The 18,826-nt window shown below is 43.7% G+C and overlaps 1 protein-coding gene across 1 annotated transcript; it reads right to left on the reverse strand.

The window, feature by feature from the left end:
* Positions 1-14,652: 14,652 nt before the first annotated feature.
* Positions 14,653-16,819, reverse strand: LOC100353664 (retinoic acid receptor gamma; the record flags this gene model as incomplete). Its single annotated transcript, XM_051844865.2, has 1 exon — positions 14,653-16,819. A coding segment is annotated over one exon (1,083 nt), but the record flags the coding sequence as incomplete, so codon positions are not given.
* Between the last annotated feature and the right edge of the window lie 2,007 nt (positions 16,820-18,826).

The raw sequence follows: 18,826 nt of genomic DNA on the forward strand, positions 1-18,826 counted from the left end.
ATTATAATAGCATAATCCCCAGCAGATTGCTGGAAGGATTAAATAAGATAATGTACAGAAAGTGCTTGTCCACGGGATACACAGCAGACTCATAGAATGGCAGATGTCCTAAATAGCACTCTGGCCTCAGAATCAGCCCTTAAGGCATTCAGATATGGCTGAAGAGCCCATGAGAGTATTTTAGGCATGGAAAGCCAAGACAGTCTGGCCAAAAAAAAAAAAAAAAAAAAGGACCTAAATGAAAGATCTCTGCGAGTGAGATCCCAGTGGAAAGAATGGGGCCATCAAAGAAGGAGGTACTTTTCTCTGAAGGGAGGAGAGAACTTCCACTTTGACTATGACCCTGTCAGAATAAGATCGAAGTCGGCGAACTCAAAAGGCTTCCATAGCCTTGGCAACTCATGACTAGAGCCTAGGGAGATCACTGATGCCATAAACAAGAGTGTCAAATTGTTAAGTCAACAACAGGAGTCACTGTGTACTTACTTCTCATGTGAGATCTGTCCTAAGTGTGTTGTCCAATGTGAAGTAATGCTATAACTAGTACTGAAACAATATTTTACACTTTGTGTTTCTGTGTGGGTGCAAACTGATGAAATCTTTACTTAATATATAGTGAATCAATCTTCTGTATATAAAGATAATTGAAAATGAATCTTGATGTGAATGGAATGGGAGAGGGAGCAGGAGATGGGAGGGGTACGAGTGGGAGGGAAATTATGGGGGGGGGAAGCCAATGTAATCCATAAACTGTACTTTGGAAATTTATATTTACTAAATAAAAAAAAAAGGAAAAAAAAAGAAAGTGTTTGTCCAAGCAACTGGCATAGAATAAACACTCAATAAATGTTAGCTATTATTATTGCAGGCTCTGCCACTCTCTCTTTTTTGGGCAATGGCATGTGGCTGAGAAGGCAGCTTGGGGAGTGTGCATGTTGATGTCCTGAAGTACCCCATTGACTGAAGATTCTCTTGCCTGCCACTCACCCACTGGGCACCAGCCCCAGGCTTTAGAGAAGCAGCTATCCGTTCCAGCCAAGGAGAACCAGCTGCCACTTTATGTGATGGCTTGATCCATGCCAGCCACAACTCCCTAGAGTCGTGTGCTCCCAGGTCAGGATTTTGAAAATAATTTCTTCCTTGGGGACTTGAATTCCAATTCAGCAGCCATGAGAAATGACCCTCATGTGTGTGTGCTATGTAAAAACATGTTGGAGATGGAGTTTTTCCAGGAGGGATCAGGAGAAAGAAATAGTTTCGGTGAAACCACAGAACAGCAAGATCTTTCTTTGCAGTTAATTAGCCCTGTTCCTTGAGAATTTCTAAATTTCATGTTGTTGTCCTTGATGGGCCTATGATATAAATTTGGAATGGACTGTGCATTTGGGGTCCGACAGATTGGGACTTAAATGTGAGTGGAATTTAATTTGTAAAATCTCTCTGTGCATGGCGGTGGGGAGTGTCTGTTAATTGTATTTATAAATGTGTCTGTTAATTGTATTTATAAATGAATGAACTTGGGCTCATAATGTCCATTTTGGCATGACTGGGCCCTTGTTTTCCTCTTCTTTCTTTCTCTGTGTGGTCTCACCCAGTTACATGCCTGACTTATTATCTACCTGGGGAAAATCTCTCTGTCCATTCACAGCCTCATCCTCGCCTCTGTTCACTGTACTAACATATTTAATGTCTACTTGTCATTTCTCTATGGATGTCTAATAACAATGTTTAACCAATTACATCCAAATAGAAGCCTTGAGCTCCCATTCCAACACCCCTAGAGGCTTGTTCTGCACCAGACCTCCTTTCATTGATTATTGCCATCCTATTACAAGATCCTTAAGCCAAAATCAATTATCTTCCTTGATTTCACAAATGCCCTCACTTACCATGCTTGCTCTGTCAGCATTGTAACTTAAGAACATTTTTTTCATATCTGTCTGCTCTGCTCCAAATAAATGGAAACCATCCTAGACCACACTCCATGCTCACCACCTGGATCACAGGGACACCTCCCTAACTGGTGTCATGCCTTCCTTTGCCCAACCACCCCTTCTCTGCACGACTGCCAAGAAAATGCTTTCCCCATGAAAATAAGCTCCTTGTCTCATCCACTTACCACCTTCAAATGGCTTTAACAGTACTTAAAGTAAAATCTAAGCTTCTTACATTGATTTTACAAGCTCCTTTCTGATTTGGTCCTTGATTATATCCAAGACTTCATCTCTCTACTACTCTTTCCCTGGCACACTGTGATCCGGATCTCCTTGTGTTGTTGAAACACCCCAAGTTCTCGTCTCTGCTGGGCTCTTTGCAATAACTCTTCCCTCCACCTGGCTCCCTCTAGGCTTAGCTCTTCACAGTGTGGGCTTCTTCTTATGTTCATTCTCTGTTCATTTTGTTTACTTAGTTTAACTTAGTTTAAATTCTTCAGATAAATAGCTCTCTTTCATGTCACTCTATTTTATATTTGATCAAACATGTGTCTCAATCTCATCTTATTTGATTTTTCATATATTTCCTGTCTCAACTATCACCCAACTAGAATATGAATCCCCAGGGAACAAGGACTGTGCTTCTTCCAATTCACTGCCATGTCTACAGTGTTGAACACTGTAAGATGTGCTGATGTGATGCAGAATATAAGTGTTTAATAAATATTTGTAAATTGAATAAATGACTGCTATTCTGAGTTTCTTATAGCTTCTTCAGTTGAGAATCAATTCTAGAAAGTTTTAATTAGGGAGGGGGATCAGGTGGGTATATCAACCCTAAATATTGTCCCAAATCCGAAGTAACATACTTTTAGAAGCTGTATTACTTCAGAAGAAATTAAAATAAAAAGTTGTTTTCTTTTGGTATTCCGATGATAGTATTTCCTTTTTTACAGATGTTTTAAAATTCATTTCACTTATTTGAAAGGCAGTCGGGGATGGGGAGAGAGAGAGAGAGACAGAGAAACACACAGAGAGAGATAGCCCATCAACTGGTTCACTCTCCAAATGCCCACAATTGCTAATGCTGGGCCAGATTTAATTCAGCAGCTGGAAACTCAACCTGGGTCTCCCACAAAAGCAGTAAGGACCCAACTACTTGAGCCATCACCTGCTGCCTTTCAGGGAGTGTATTGATTATCAGGAATCATCAGGCACAGAGCCAGGTCTCTCACCCAGGTACTCTGATATGGGATACTGGTGTCCCAAGAGGCTTTTAACCACTACCCAAACTGTTGCCACTTATCTTGGGTTTTCTTGCAAGACCTTGGTACAGATGACAAAAACAAATCCAACTTTAAAACAAAGAATTCTAGACAGCTCTGCCACTCTGGTGTGTGATTTTTCCTGGGTGGGGAGTTGTGGATGGGCAGGGCCCAGGCTGGTGCCTGACAGCTGGACTAGCTGGCTTCTCCTGCCCTCAGGCCAAGAGGCCTCTTCTACTATGTTTCTACTTTTATAGTCCTCTTCTCAGCAGGCCTTGCCTTTGCTTCTTCCCTTGTCTGGGTCTGATCCACTTTCAGCAGGGTCGATGGGTGCTTTACCTCCATTCTAGCAGCCAGATGAGCAGAATTGATCATCCTGAGTTATAATTCTGAGTTTGCTACTTACTGGACATGGAAGTTTGAGCAAAGCGTTTGCCTTCTTTGAAACCCAGTGTTCTCATTTGAGGAATGGGACAATACAGTGTCTACCTCACGGAGCAGTTGGAAGGAACAGCTGCCTGGGTGCTTGTACATTGCTTTAAGCAGTGCCTCGCGAATTCCTAGTATGCTTGTAAGGCCTAACCATCACACCACTCTGTGTTAACTCTAGAAGATAACCTTTTTCTAAATCAAAGGGTTCTTGGAAATTCAGCTACTCAGTATGAACCATGTGGGGTGGTTCGTCTACATCGTCATTGTTTAATGTGCACCAGTCTTCTGGTTCAGCAAGTAGATTTCCTGAGAGCAGGACACAGGCTGCAGGAAAACAGGACTCATTCTGGCTTCCTTCATGAAGGGTGCTCCTAAGCCAGGCTAACAACTGGCAGAGGTCGTGGAGAGCTGTCCATTTTCTTGCTGCTGCTACTGTTATTACTGTCACCACTATGACTATTACTGCTGCTTCTATTATTACTATTCTGTTACTACTTCTGCTATTACTCTGACTGCTGTTGCTACTACTGCTATTAGTAACCTCAGCGAACATTTGGTGATCACTTGCTATGTGACAGGCAATGCTCTATGCTCTTCATATTTGTTACCTCCCGTGACAAACACGGCAGCCACTGTAAGTAGCAGTGTGATAGCAGTCAGAAATGCCAACTGAAAATCAGACACCCTGGCTTTGAACCTTGGTTCTGGTGATCACTGACTGTGCTATTCTAAGAAAGTTATTCAATTGCTCTGTCTCAATTATCTTAAAATAGGGATATTAATAACATAACCAATGACATAATGCAAGTGAAAATTTTGAAAATCTCCCATTCACGGCTGCACTGCTGTAGCTATGTCACCTAACACAGATCTGGCACATCCCAAGTCCCCAAGTAAGCTTGCTGAGTGAATGCAGGGCTGAATTTGTGTGTGTGTGTATTTTGAAACAAGTCTTGTGCCAACTTGTTACAACACTGAGCGCTCATAATAGCCTTGGAAGGGGGAACACACTCCTGCTCCCTGTTCCTCCCTTTCTTCCCGTGTTCCATAAACCCCAAATGTCTTACTTGCCCCATTTCGTGGGTGAGAAGATTGAGGCCCATGTTGGAAAGTAACCTATCTGAGTCTGTGTGGAAGACTGGGGATCTGGCATTTTGAACTTTACATTCCTCCATCTGTAGGATTGGCTTATTAAATACTGCATAGACTGAACTGCAGTTTGATAAACAGTATTCTTGACTGATGATGTCTCTCCTATCCCTTTACTTGAAAACGGTGTCTTGGTCTCACCAAAGCAGGAAGAATTTAGAGTCCCCCAAGAGTCTGTGGATATGCCCAGTGGTCTGAATTAGTATTTACCTAACTGTAAGATAAGAAAATACCTGAGTCCATGCATTTGGGCTTCTGGCTACTGAGTGAGTTGTCTGCATGGCTGACCCACATCAATGTAAGGAAATTGCCTGTTAATCTTTTATTACCATGTTCTTGTTCAAAGAACACTGTTTCCAATTTGCCTGCAGTGTACAGACCCAGTAATTGAAAGAACATAAAGTATTATTTCTAGTCAGAGAACAATTGCCTAGTTTAAACATCTAAGAGATTAAACATACATACATACTCTCGTCTTCATTATAAAAGGTAATAAAATAAACCATATGGCAGAAATTCAGAAAAGCAGGAGAAAATATCATCCTAATCCCATGACTTCAGCACACTCTCAACATGTTGGCAACTGACCTTCCACATTTCTTCCTATTTATTTTTACAATTTCATTGTTAAAATAGTGTTCACATAAAGCTATTTCTGCACTTCCACTTAGCAAGTTTATCATGACATTTTTTATGATTTTAATACAGTAGTTATGGCCGTAACATTTAAATGGTTGAATACTATTTCTGCGGACTATTGTTGGTTTTCATTATAAGAATCGCTGATTATATCTAATTTTTTTTTCAGAGCAAATGGTGACAAAGTAGAAAATGTAGGTACTCCTCTGCCATTAGTCAGTGCGATGATATTGTGCCATTGTTAGGTGAGGGGTTTCATGGTCTTCATCATTTGAAGATAAAAATAGTTATAAAACCCCTTGGGGGGTGTTAGAGACTGATGAATTTAATTATCTAATTTCATAGTTAAAGAGATTGAGGTTCATCATATATGTGCAGATGGGCCCAGATGGGAAGCTGAGGTGGTTTTTGGAAACAGAAAGGACAGTAGTTGGTAAGAGTGAGATGCAAGGATGCGTGGATTGAGAAACAAGGTGCATGTGTCTGTGGGGGCAGCCTCTGAAGCTTTATGGTTCCTAGTAAGGACTTGGGCCTTTACTCCAATGAGCTGGAAGCTACTGACACCCCTCTGGCCTCTGTGATGGGATTAGAATGCAGGGTCAAAGATGGGAAGCGGAGAGAGAGTAGGAGAAGATTTCAGAAACAGAAACAGGCAAGTGACGGTGGAGAGCATAAAACTGGCCAGAGGTGGGCAGTTTCCACGTACACTTTACAGGTGGATATGATAGCATTTGCTGGTGGATTCTAGATGAAGCACAAGCAGACAGAGAAGTCAAGGGTTGATTCTAAGTTCTTTCTGCCTAAATGACGGAGCACCTGTCTTTCCATTAATGGAACCTGTGAAGGCTTCAGGAGAAACAAATCATAGGCTTTGAGAGGAGGCGGGAAGAGGCAAAAATCAACAATTCGGTAATTTTTCCACTTGGAACACATTAAGTTTGAGCTGTTTATGACACTTGAGTAGAGATGTCAAGCTCACAGTGGTATGTACAAGTCCGGAATGAGTAAGAGGGATAAGTTTGGAGGTTTTGAGCATTGAGTGGTGTTAAAACTACTGAGAATAGGTGAGAGTACCTTGGGGTGAGAATAGATTAGGGAGAGAACAGGGCCAAGCACTCTTTTGAGAGAGGAGGAAAAGCCAGAAAAGGAAACCAACCAAAAGCAGTTTCTCTGAGGTTTATTAGCTGCACAATATCCCACCATGCAGAGGAACTTTAAAAATTTGTGCTTTTTTTTTCCTTTTGAGAAGGAGGGATTGAGAGAGGAAAAAAAAAAAAGCAGGCAGGGAGGGAGGGAGAGAGAGAAGATAGAAGTAGGAGCATGAAAGAAAGCTCCCATCTGCTGGATCTCTCCTGAGATATCCATAATGGTGCCCGGGCAAGGGTCAACAGTGGGGAGACAGGATCTGAAACCAAGGGTTCCACAGGAACACAGGTGGCAGGAACTCAGTCACTTGACTCGTTGCCATTGCCTCCCAGAGTCTGCACTGGCAGGAAGGTGGAGCCAGCAGCAGGACCCAGGGGATGAACTCAGGCACACCCATGTGAGCATACAGGTGTTGTAACTGCTAGGCAGAATGCCTGCCCCAAATGGAGGAATTTCAATTGGCTTAGCTATTCCATTGTATGGGAGGGGACGTTGCATTGTTTTCTGTAAGCACTCAGAAATCTGAAACCTACATTCTTTTTATTTCCCTGGCCTTTTGCACAGATATCAGTTAGTATCTAGTAGGCAGGTGCTCTTAATCAAAGGCCTCTGGATAGATCATTAGGTCTCTAGTTCAATATTTTGTATAATTTATTACAATTAGATTTGAACTGGGCTAAAGTTAACCTTTACACGGTCTCTTTCAAGAGAGAAACTCATTCAATTCAATCTGATAACCTTTATTAATTGTTTAAATTAATTATAAGTTAACTGCAAATTAGTTCATCTATACTAGGTAATGAATAGTATAAGCAGTATTGGCAGTGAGTATATTTAATCTACTTAGAGAAGTGAACTGGTTGCAAAGGGTTTCATGCATCCATTCTTTAGCTACAATGATAGGACTTCTGGTATTGTACTGTTGTAATCTTACCATGCTTTGCAGGGTCTGTAGGATGACAGAGGGTAAGAATGTGCAGGCTTTAGGGTCATCTGGTTTCATGCTAGAATACAACTTTCCACTCATTGGTTTTGTGGTCTTGAGAAAAATGCCTCTGGATCTCTATAATGGGAATATAGTACCCTGGCTACCTTGGGAGTTGCAAGAGTACTTGAAATGTGGTATACTGAACACATGGCACAGAGGTGGTTCTCCATCTAGATGAGAACTTTTCTTTCCTTTGAGTTTAGTCCTTAAGGGCCAGCTAAAATCTCATCTTGTTTACAGGAGGAAATTTTTATTTATCTGCAGTGATTGTTCCCTTTTGAAAGCTCATAAAAGTTTGACTTCATTTTGTGTCATTTTGCTCCTTGAAGTGAAACCAGGTATTTGCAGGTCTTCCCTAGCAGTTTTCATTCATTGGTATATTTCTCCTTGAGGCCCTGGAGCGGTAGATAGTCCAGAGTGTGTGCTCAGTACTCCTATTGATTTCATCAATTACACACAGAGACTGTGAATTTTTATTTTCTTCAAATTTGATTATTCGTTTGAAAATCAGAGTTACACAGAGATAGGAAGAGAGAGAGAGAGAGAGAGAGAACTTCCAACTACTGGTTCACTCCCCAAATGGCTGTAATGGCTGGGGCTGGGCCAGGCCAAAGCTAGGAGTCAGGAGCTTCTTCCAGATCTCACTCACGGGTACAGGGGCCCAAGCACTTGGTCCATGCTCTGTTGTTTTCTCAGGTGCATCAGCAGGGAGTTGGACTGGAAGTGGAACAGCTGGGTGGGATGCAGGCATCACAGGTATCAGCTTTATCTGCTGTGCCACAGCACTGGCCCAGAGACTATGAATTTCATTCTGCTCATATGTAGTTAATTAGCTAAAGACACCATGTATGTTTGCTGAAAATGGCAGTTTTTGAATTCATGATCTAGATTCTACTAGACTGAATAATGGAGGGCTGGTTTGGAAACTTTTGGGGGTTTAATTTCTTACTAGGCCTGACTTAAAAAAAAAAAAACAAGTCCAAAAAACTTTTTTCCCTTCACTGGTTAAGAGACACCCGCAACCCCCTCCCCTCTGCTACTTGACAACAAGGAATCACTCACTAGGTTTACTTGTAAAGTCATTGACAAACTCTGGACAAGGTGGTATATGATTAAGCACTAGCTTTTTCAACCTCAGCTACTGTTTCTTTATGAGTTGTTGGGCAGAACAAAAAACTACCTTGCCAGAAAAAAGTGAAGTCTATGGTACAGTCTTAATTGATATGATCATCCTTGTATGCATATGTAAGGTCTAAAATACGGTGGTTCAAGTACTGAGTGTCCGCATGGGACTTTGCTTGTGTGCAGAGCTAAGAAGTATGTAAAAGAAAACCTTAGTCAATGACCATGTATTAGAGATACAAAGGTACTGCCATGTGCAGAGCTCTTATTGTGTACCAAGAACAATGCTAAGTATTGTACATTTTGGTAATTATTTCTGTACTCATAATGGCCCTGTTAGGTAGATCAAAGTTTTTTTCTGAAACATATTGAAACACAGTCTTGGGAGGTAATTTAACTAGTGCAATCAAGGTCATTTGGCTCATAGTTGGAGCTAGATTTTTAATTCACATTTGTCCATCCCCCTCTATGCTAATGTTCACCATGGAGTAGTTATCTTGTAAAATATGTTCAAAGGTGAAATAGCTTCAAATATTATCTTGCATGGGCTATCACTGTTGTAGGGGATATAAGAGAGATGAAAAGAAAACCTCCAATATAGTGGAGAATGAGGTTTTAAGAAAGACCTAGCAAAATGCTATGGATGTCCAGAGTGAGGAGAGATTATTTACAAAAAGCTATCTTTTCCTTCAGTTTCAATGAAGCCATTGCCTCCTCTCAAAAGGAATTCCTGAAAGTCCAGTGTCCTCCTCTGTGATCTTTTTGCCTCTGTCCTTATCTTGTCAGAGCCCATACCACGTCGTAAGTGCTGAATTGCACAAAAGGCTAAGCTGCTTGGCGTATGGTGGACACTAAATCAATGCACGGAATGAAGCAGTGAACGGGATGAATGCTTCATGGTTTGTGCTGTGCAAGGGATGAGCTTTAGGGGCTGGGAGGGCCTGAGTGCATGACGAGAGGAGGTGGCAGCCCTGAGATCATTCTCAACAGAGGGACGGATCTCAGCAAGCTGCATAATGCCAGGCTTGAATGAGACACAGTGCAGAATTGTTTTGTTTGCCCTGTCACGTTCTTGAAGGGCAGCAGTGAAGTAGGACTTGAGTTGTAGGTTGGAGTCAGATACAAAAAACTTTAAATTCTAGACCAAGGATTTCACATTTTCAGTTCTCAAATCAAAAGGAGTCCTTACAGGTTTTAGAGCTGATCTGTTAGGCAGTAGACAGCAAGATACTGTTGGGATGGAGAAAAGCATACAGAAAGAGGCTTGCAGAGAAACGGACCTGGATTTAAACCCTAACCTGGTGATTCATTGTGTAGCCTTGGACATAGAGTTTAATTTCTCTCAGCCTCACTCAGCTTCCTTATCTACAAGTCAGAATAGTAGAAAAAACTCATAGGCTTGTTATGAAGATTAAAAAAAGCGAATATGTCATGTGCTTCTCACAGTCCTTAGGAAATAATGAGTTGAAAAAAGATTAGTTATTAATATTGCCATATGTCAGAGAGGGAAGAGACTGGAAAAGAGGGACCTCTAGTTAGGAGATTCAGGCAAGAGTTTGGGTGAGATTGCAAGAATCCAGGACATAGAAGTGGCAGTGATGGTGAGGAGGAAGTGAAAGGTTGCAGCTGATTGGGAGTTGGCATGACGAGAGCAGAAGTTGGCTCTGAGAGTCATGAACACAAGTGGGTCAAAAAGTTAGAATGTGGAGTGGGTGTTTGACGTAATAGCTGAAACGCTGCTTGGAATGCCTGGGTTAGAGTGCCAGCTCTACTCCCTGCCACTCCTGTGTGAGATCTGGACTGAAATCTCAACTTCTGACTTCAACGTGACCAGTTCCAGCTATCAGGGACATTTCAGGAGTGATCCAGGAGATGGAAGCTCTCTATCTGCCTGTTTGTCTTCTCTGTGTTTCTCAAGTTAATAGAATACATTTTTTAAATTTAAAAATCCTAGAGTCTTGTTTGAAAGATGTATTTTATGCACATGAGTCAGAGCACAGAGCACAGAGCCCAAAGTGAAGGAGGATGTGGTGGAACTACAAATGCAAGCGAGACCACTGCTAATTCAGAGCTACAGCTACCTGCTTTGTGCCTGGAAGTGTGCTGGAAGCCAGCATATATTTTCTTATTTAACATTAATTTTATTGATCAGAAGACTAAGCTTTTGAGGGATTCAATAATCCCTCAAGGATTGTTCTCTGGCAGTCGACCAAAGTGTACTCCAAGCCCATATCCATCTACCTGTCATGTGCTTACTCCTGTTCATTCTGCAAGTATACAGAGTGGACCATGCATGTTAAATGAAGGAAGTTGGGTCCTGAAGTATAGCATCGGTTATCATAGGGAGAAGAGGAAGGGGCATTTGAAGCACAGAGTTCATGATTGACATGCTGGAATCAGTTTTATTGGAAAAGGAGGAAGCTAATAACATAGACCAGGTCAAAAGAAGAATGTGATCCTTATCTTTCCAGAATAAAACTAACTACAAGACAAATGTGTTTCCTAGTAGAACCCAATAAATGACATGTGTTCATACTGAAAGAAAACAACAATAAATTTGAGTTCAAAATTTTACAAAAGTGTTTAAAGCGTGTGGCAAGTGTTAGAAGTGTGTTCTGCTTCCAGAATTTAGGATTATTTTCTACACTCAGCTGTCTTCCCACTGTTGGTACTATCACTTTCCATTCCCTTGTACATTAGAATTTCTTCCAGGCTCTGTAGCTTTTTTTGGCTCTTTCCTTACGTGAGTCTTCAGTCTCCCACATTACCAATCTCCCACCCTGTCCCCACTCCCATGCCCATCCCTGATATTTACAGTGTCTAGCAGAGCTGAGTTACAATACCGTACTCCATCACCACCTACTGCCGTCCAACACATGAACTATTTCGACACTGGATTACCTCCAAGTTCTTTAAAATGAACAAAGGCTCTTTTTGACCAAGCCTTTTGGGTACTCAATTAAAATAGCAAGCTAACTTGATATCAATGGATCTTTTTTCAAAGTGAGTGAGGATACAATGAGAGAAAACACTTTTTTTTTTCCTACTAACACTTTTTTTTTTTAAACTAACAGTCTAGGCACCAGAAGTCAGAGATGTGTTGCAGTGAATGTTTTCATCACTGGCAATGAATTGACACGTGCACATGAAAATAGTCTGGAAAAATGGAAATAATTAGATGCAAGAGTGAAACATCCAGGGAAGGTTTCTTCCAGGAGACTTAACTTACCAGGATCTTTGAAAATCAACCATGACCATCTAGTGCCAGGAATGGCTTTCTTGTTAGGCCACAAGGGACGTTCAACAGAAGCCCTGTGGGTTGTCTGTGAAGACATCGTCCAAGGACTGGAAAGTCCAGATTCACCCTGAAAGCAGACACATTTGTTTAGTGATTTGTTTGCTGGGTAAAAATGATCTCTGTAGAACTATTTATAGCTGTTCCTAGTGGAGGGACAGTCCTGCTGGTTTAATGGCCTCCAATGTCCTTTTTATCTTCTTCCATAGTTCAGGAGTCTTTAGAAGCTTCCTGAGGTTCTCATCAGAGCCCACCCTAGATACAGACGCAGAATGACCTTGGCCTATTTTCACATCACCTGTCCTTTCTCATTGTAGCCTCAGATAGGTCTACCTATATCACCACTAAACAAACATTGCAAATCAGTCCCCATATTTTCATACTCCCTAATTAACACAGACGTATTTGCTTCTGTTTTTGCCATCTGATTAGGCACACCCATCTTTCCATTCTTTAAGGTGCAGCTTAAGTTTCAACCATAGAGCAGTTCTTTCTGAACTTCTGACCACATAGAGAATTGTCTGTCCCTGATAATGACTAGATGCATTTGGGGTCCTTCCAGTCCTGAAATTTCAAGTTTGGGAAGCGTAATCTGTCATTCACATTTCTTCCTCCTGGTTATCAGTTAAAAGTATTTGTACAGTATTGACTTCATTTTGAGTTCTCCTATATGATCAGACTGGAATTTCTTCTGTGGGCCAAACTGTATATTGGATTAGGTATGTGATCTTATTTAAGTTATCTAATTCCTATTTTCCTGGATTTCCTGTTGTAGCAACACAAGGGCTATAGCAGGAACTTCATTGGAGGCTTGTCATAAAGATTAAATGAGGATATAAGGGGAGTGGCTGTTTAACCTAACGATTAAAACATCAATATCCTCCATCAGAGGGCCTGGGATCAATTCCAATCCCCAGCTCCTGGCTCCAGCTTCCTGCTAATACTGACCCTGGGAGGCAGCAGTGATGGCATGAGCAGTTTGGTTTCTGCCACACACAGGAGAGTCCTGGATTGTGTTGCTGGCTTCTGTCTCTGGCCCCAGCCCAACCTGGATTTTACAAGCATTTCGGGAGTGAATCAGCAGATGGGATATCTCTCCTCTCTGTATGTTTCTCTCTCTCTCTCTCTCTCTCTAACTCTCAAATAGATATAAAAAGCAACAACAAATGAGATAATATACTAAAAAGTACATAGAGGAGAGCTGTGGATAGGTAATGTGTCTTATTCATTATTATTAGTCATTTAATGCAACATAGGATTTACTACATCTAGGACAGTAATATATACACTCAGCACCTGTTTAGAATGAAGTTTTCTCCTAAGTTTGATTAACTCACGCAAATTTGACCACCCATTTATATATAATTATAATACTACAAAATTATGTTTGTGAATATGCACTAATTGCTGTTTATTTATTTGTTGTATAATTACCAATTATATATTTACATGTATATATTTACATGTACTTGGATTACTACTGCAAGTTTTCTATATAAAATGTATTTATGACTTTTCTGGGCAATTTAAGATATTCTCGAGGGTAATTTCAGCTATCAATACGTGTTGTGTGAAATGGAGTTCCATATTACCAAACTCTTTTAAACACTAGATGCTTTACATACATGATCTCATGTAATCTTTATGCCCATTCATTTTACAGAAGAGGAATCTAAAGTTCAGGGAAATTAGTTAACTTGTTCAAGATCACCCAGCTGGAGAAATCAAGATTTTTACAGCACAACAACCTGATTCCCCATACTTTGGCTGTTTATCTTATTCATTTTGACTGACCTGAGTACAGCATTTGAGACCATGCCATAGGCATGCACTCATGTGACAAGTGATCAGTGGTCACCAAGTTAGACACACAGCTAGCTATCCCTGAAATACGGCCTTGTCAGTTGGCTCCATGGAAGCTTTATCCAGCCCCCATGACCTAGAATATGCATTCTAGGCTGGGGACAACTCTTGCAGTCTGCTCCCGTATGTCCTGCAGTAAATGCAAACAGCAATAAATGGAAGCTAGTCCCTGACTGAACTACCCAAGGCTCTGATTTCATTGGAAGAGCTCCCCTTATTGATTCTTTCACTGCCTCTGTCTTTCTCTCTCTCGTTTTAAAATATTTTTATTGATTTTTTTTGAAAGGCAGAATTAGAGAGAGAGAGAGAGAGAGAATGAGAGAGAGAGCTTCCACCCACTGGTTCACTCTCCAAATGGCCAAAATTGCCAGGGCTGGGCCAGGCCAAAGCCAGGAGCCAGGAGTTTCCCCCCAGGTCTTCCATGTGGGTGGCAGGGGCCCAGGCACACTAGTGGGGAGAAGTATTGGAAGTTTAGCAGCCAGGACTCAAACCAGTGCCCAGATGGGATGATGGCATTATAGACAGCTGTTTAACCCGCTATGCCACAGTGCTGACCCCTCACTGCCTCTCTTGATAGCACCTGATGACAATGTTTTATGAGAAAAGTCTCAAGGAATCCTGATCAGGAACACTTTTAGCACAAATATAAGCTCTTGGCTTGATTTGACTTGATCGTAATTCATTGGAAGAAAGTTGTGGCTCAGGACTTCCTTACACACTTGTTATCTGAATAAGACGGCAACATCATAGTTGCTGAATTCAACAAATGTTTTCTCTGTGCTAAGCATCATGACGAGAATATGTTAATAAGATATGATGTTTTTTTTTTTTTTGAGTTTCCATCACTTTATTTTGCAAAAATAGAAAACTCAGCGATATGCAGTAGAGCGGGGTGGAGGGGAGATGTAAACAGAAGGGAGGGGACAGCACCCTGACCCCCCAGAGAAAAAGGGGGAGCCCGTGGGAATCTTACTTGGCAGCTAAATACAAACTGGGGCTTGGAGGAAGAAGGGAGGGATCTCAGAGGCCCTGGGCTCCCCCTCCCAAGACCCCTGGAGGAAGGGGTCGATTCCAGGGTGTAAACAAAAGCTAATAAATAAATAGAGGCTTCCTCTGGGACAGGGCGGGGTCAGCTAAGCAGCATCCCCCCTCCCTGGGCCAAGCTGCCCTGGGGATCAAGGGTAAAAGGCACTGGGGAGAGGGATCCCCTGGCCCCTGTGTAGTGTAGGAGGGTCCCTGCCTGAGAGCTGAGATGGCAGGCAGGAGGAGCCCAAGGCACATGACAGGGCCACGAGAGGGGCTTGTAACGGAGGGTACCCGGTCAACGCTGCACCCAGCAGAGGTGCAGAAGGCACCGGAATCTGTCCCTTTCACCTGCTGGCCCGGCCCCCGAAATGCAGGGCCAGCCTGCCCCTCCACACACCCGGACCTGGGCACAGAGGGCGGCGTGCACCCGGCAGGTGCATCAGCCAGCATGAGGCACCAAGGGTAGGAGCAAGAGGGCGGGTTCAGCCCTTTCGCTTTTGGTCTCTAGTGTTCCTGTTTGCTCCCAGAGGCCCGAGCACCTGGCAGTAGAAGGGTTGTGGAAGGAGAGAATCCTCCTCCTGCCTGGATAGCCTGGGACCCTGGTATCAGAGGGGCAGTGCTGAGACCGTTAGAGTCCATACCCAGGCTCACCCCTCCGGCCTCTCTCCTGGTGGGAGCAGGGCAGGCCCCCCAGGGCTGGAGACGGAGCCGCTTCGAGCGGGAAGGGGTGAACAGAGGCACCCCTGGAAACTTTGGCAAAAACAAGGAGCTCTTTGGAAGGGGTGGAAAAGGGCAGAACAGGTCCTCCCCCGGTCACTGGTGGTGCCTGGGAGATGGTCAGGCTGCTGCCTGGAGCCCAACCCCACGGTTGGGGAGGTCAGGGACCCTGGTCCGGCTGGGGACTTCGACCCCGCTTGCCCTGGCCCCCAGGAGCCTCATCCTCGCTCGAGGCCTTCGGGTGGGAGTCAGGCTGCGAGGAGTCGTCCTCAAACATTTCGGGGTTCTCCAGCATCTCTCGGATCAGGGGGGGTATCGGGCCTGGAATCTCCATCTTCAGGGTAATGGCCCTTTCTGCTCCCTTGGTGCTGATGCCCCGCAGGTCGGTGATTTTCATGAGCATCCTCGGGAACATGTAGGGCTGGCTGGGCCGCCGGCGCCGGGCGTACAGCCTCAGGGCCTCCAGCAGCGGCTCCTGCAGCTTGTCCACTTTTTCAGGCTCCTCCAGGTCCATGCGATCTCCACAGATGAGGCAGATGGCACTGAGCAGCCCCGTCTCCGTGTCGTCCATCTCCAGCGGCAGGAGCTGCCCGGCAAAGGTAAACACGAGGTCTGTGAGGGGCCCGAAGCCTGCGTTGTGCATCTGGGTGCGGTTCAGGGTGAGCCCGTCGGAGAAGGTCATGGTGTCCTGCTCCGGAGTGTACCTCGTGCAGATCCGCAGCATCAGGATGTCCAGGCAGGCGGCCTTGAGCAGAGTGATCTGGTCGGCGATGCTGAGCCCAGTGAAGCCGGGCAGCCGCTTGGCAAACTCCACGATCTTGATGATGCACTTGGTGGCCAACTCACTGAACTTGTCCCACAGCCCCAGGTCCAGCTGCACCCGGTGGTCTGCGCTGGAGTTCGTGGTGTACTTGCCCAGCTGGCAGAGCGAGGGGAAGGTCTCCTGGTGGGCTTTGCTGACCTTGCTGATGAGTTCCTCTAACTGGGGGCTCAGCTCATAGCTGTCGGGTGAGCCTTCTTCCTTCACCTCTTTGGTGTTCTGGCACCCAGCTGCCCTCCAAGCCGGGTCGCGATGTACGACTGCATGGAAGCGTTTGCCCCGGGTCCGCGACGGCTGTACGGGGCGGCCGGGCCCGGGGCCGGCTTGCTGCGCAGAGCCACCGGCAGCTCCTGTTTCACCGGACTTGAGTCTTTTGCCTGGCCACAACCCGCCAGTCTGCAATCGGTGGAAACGCAAAGCACCAGCTCAGAGGAGATGGTGCCCAGCTCACCCTCGCCCCCTCCACCCCCTCGGGTCTACAAGCCCTGCTTTGTGTGCAGTGACAAGTCCTCTGGCTACCACTACGGGGTCAGCTCTTGTGAGGGCTGCAAGGGCTTCTTCCGCCGTAGCATCCAGAAAAACATGGTGTACACGTGTCACCGTGACAAGAACTGCATCATCAACAAGGTGACCCGGAACCGCTGCCAGTACTGCTGGCTGCAGAAGTGCTTCGAAGTGGGCATGTCCAAGGAAGCTGTGCGCAATGACCAGAACAATAAGATATGATGTTGAAATTATGGGCTTATAACCATCTGTATTTCATAATATATTCCACATTTCTTATGTACTAAAATAATTTACTGACTATACTTCTGTAAGTTTTGCCCATTGTTCATAGATTCTTTGTGTGAGCTTGTCTAGAAAGGAAGAGCAACAAAATAGTGTGGGACAAGGACAGGTGGTGAATGCTGAGTGCTTAGAAACACAGCTCACCTTCTAGCCTCATTCTCTCTTTGTCATATGACCTGGGACACATAATTAAATATCTCCAAGTTTTTCTATCTCCAAGGCAGATTGTGCTACTATTTTCCTCATGTATCATATTTGGGAATCCTCTTCCCAGCATACTGTGAGGCATGCGTACTTCATATGAGGTTAAATGTATTGTGTTATATTATCATGAACATTTTGGGAATCTATGAGTCTGTCTGTTGTTAGCTGTAATCTTATTTAATTTACCATAATAATGTAATGAGACCATTCAATCCCCTGACTTTTTGATAAATAGGAGTTAATAATCATATTTCCTATCTTTCAAGAGCTAGCAATTAGTTAACAACACAGTGATTAAATCGTCTGATCTGGATCAGGTACCTAACTGAGTTTCAGGCAGTCATTGGGTTCCATGATTATTCTTTCCAAAACAAAGACTTGTAACCTCCAGTAAGTGAGAAGATCTGAGGGGCATTTTGGATAAAGAGGGGCAACTTACAGAATTAATTGGATTTATGTGAAAATTAAGAAGTTCATCAGACTTGTAAGATGCTGTATTTGGAATTTGTTTAAACTGACTTTATAACTTCTGAAATCTAGCTCTGCACGCTGTCTTCTATGCAACAGCAGTCACTCATTTTGGAAAATACAACCCAAATCACTGTTGATTCAAGGTGTAGATTCAGGAGTGTTGTTAACTACTTCTAGGAATCTAGGTTTGATATAAAATGTATTTCTTGTTAGTGATGACTCTAATAGGCTACTATTTGGGATAGAGGGAGTGTTGGCATGAAGGTTTCAAGATCCCAAATGTTAGCAAAATCAGCCACAGTCTTACCTGTGATGTGATCTATGACCTGGACACCATCCTAGGCTCTAGCCCCTGCTGCCATTCGTTGCTGGAAGCCAGGTGACCAGATGGTCCAACCACCGGTGTCAGCTCCACCCCCACTCTAATGAGATTCACTACTCCTACATCTCTGCCCCCCCCCCCCAGGCAAAGGAATATAGCACCTGTTTCCCGGATATGTGTCCACTTTTCCTTCTTTGCCCCTTCCTTCTGATCTGTTGGATTTCCCAGTCAATAAACCCTTTCCCTTACTCTGGTGTTTGGTGTGTTTTGTGGCAGACTTACACTAAATAAGAGGAATGGCTGTCAGAATAAGCAATGATTAGCTTAATGAGTTTTGGGTCTGCAGTTGGTTTAAGTCCTGGCTCTACTAATTACGAGTTGTATGAGCAAATTAACCTTTCTGAGTTTTATTTTCTTTGTCTGTAAACAGGGATAGAAATGGCACACACCTTATATATAGGGTTGCTGTGAGGAGTGAATAAGGTAATGTGTGAAAGATTCTTGGCACACGTTGAGATGTCACCACTGCTATCAACATCAGCATCACTTGTGTTCATCATGATCAACATGGTCCTTATTATCACCCTCCTCTCCATCAACTGCATTGACTTCTCTTCTTCCCAGGGTTCTCAGTAAGTAACTTC

This window comes from Oryctolagus cuniculus, chromosome 6, assembly GCF_964237555.1.
Source record: "Oryctolagus cuniculus chromosome 6, mOryCun1.1, whole genome shotgun sequence".
NCBI lineage: Eukaryota > Metazoa > Chordata > Mammalia > Lagomorpha > Leporidae > Oryctolagus > Oryctolagus cuniculus.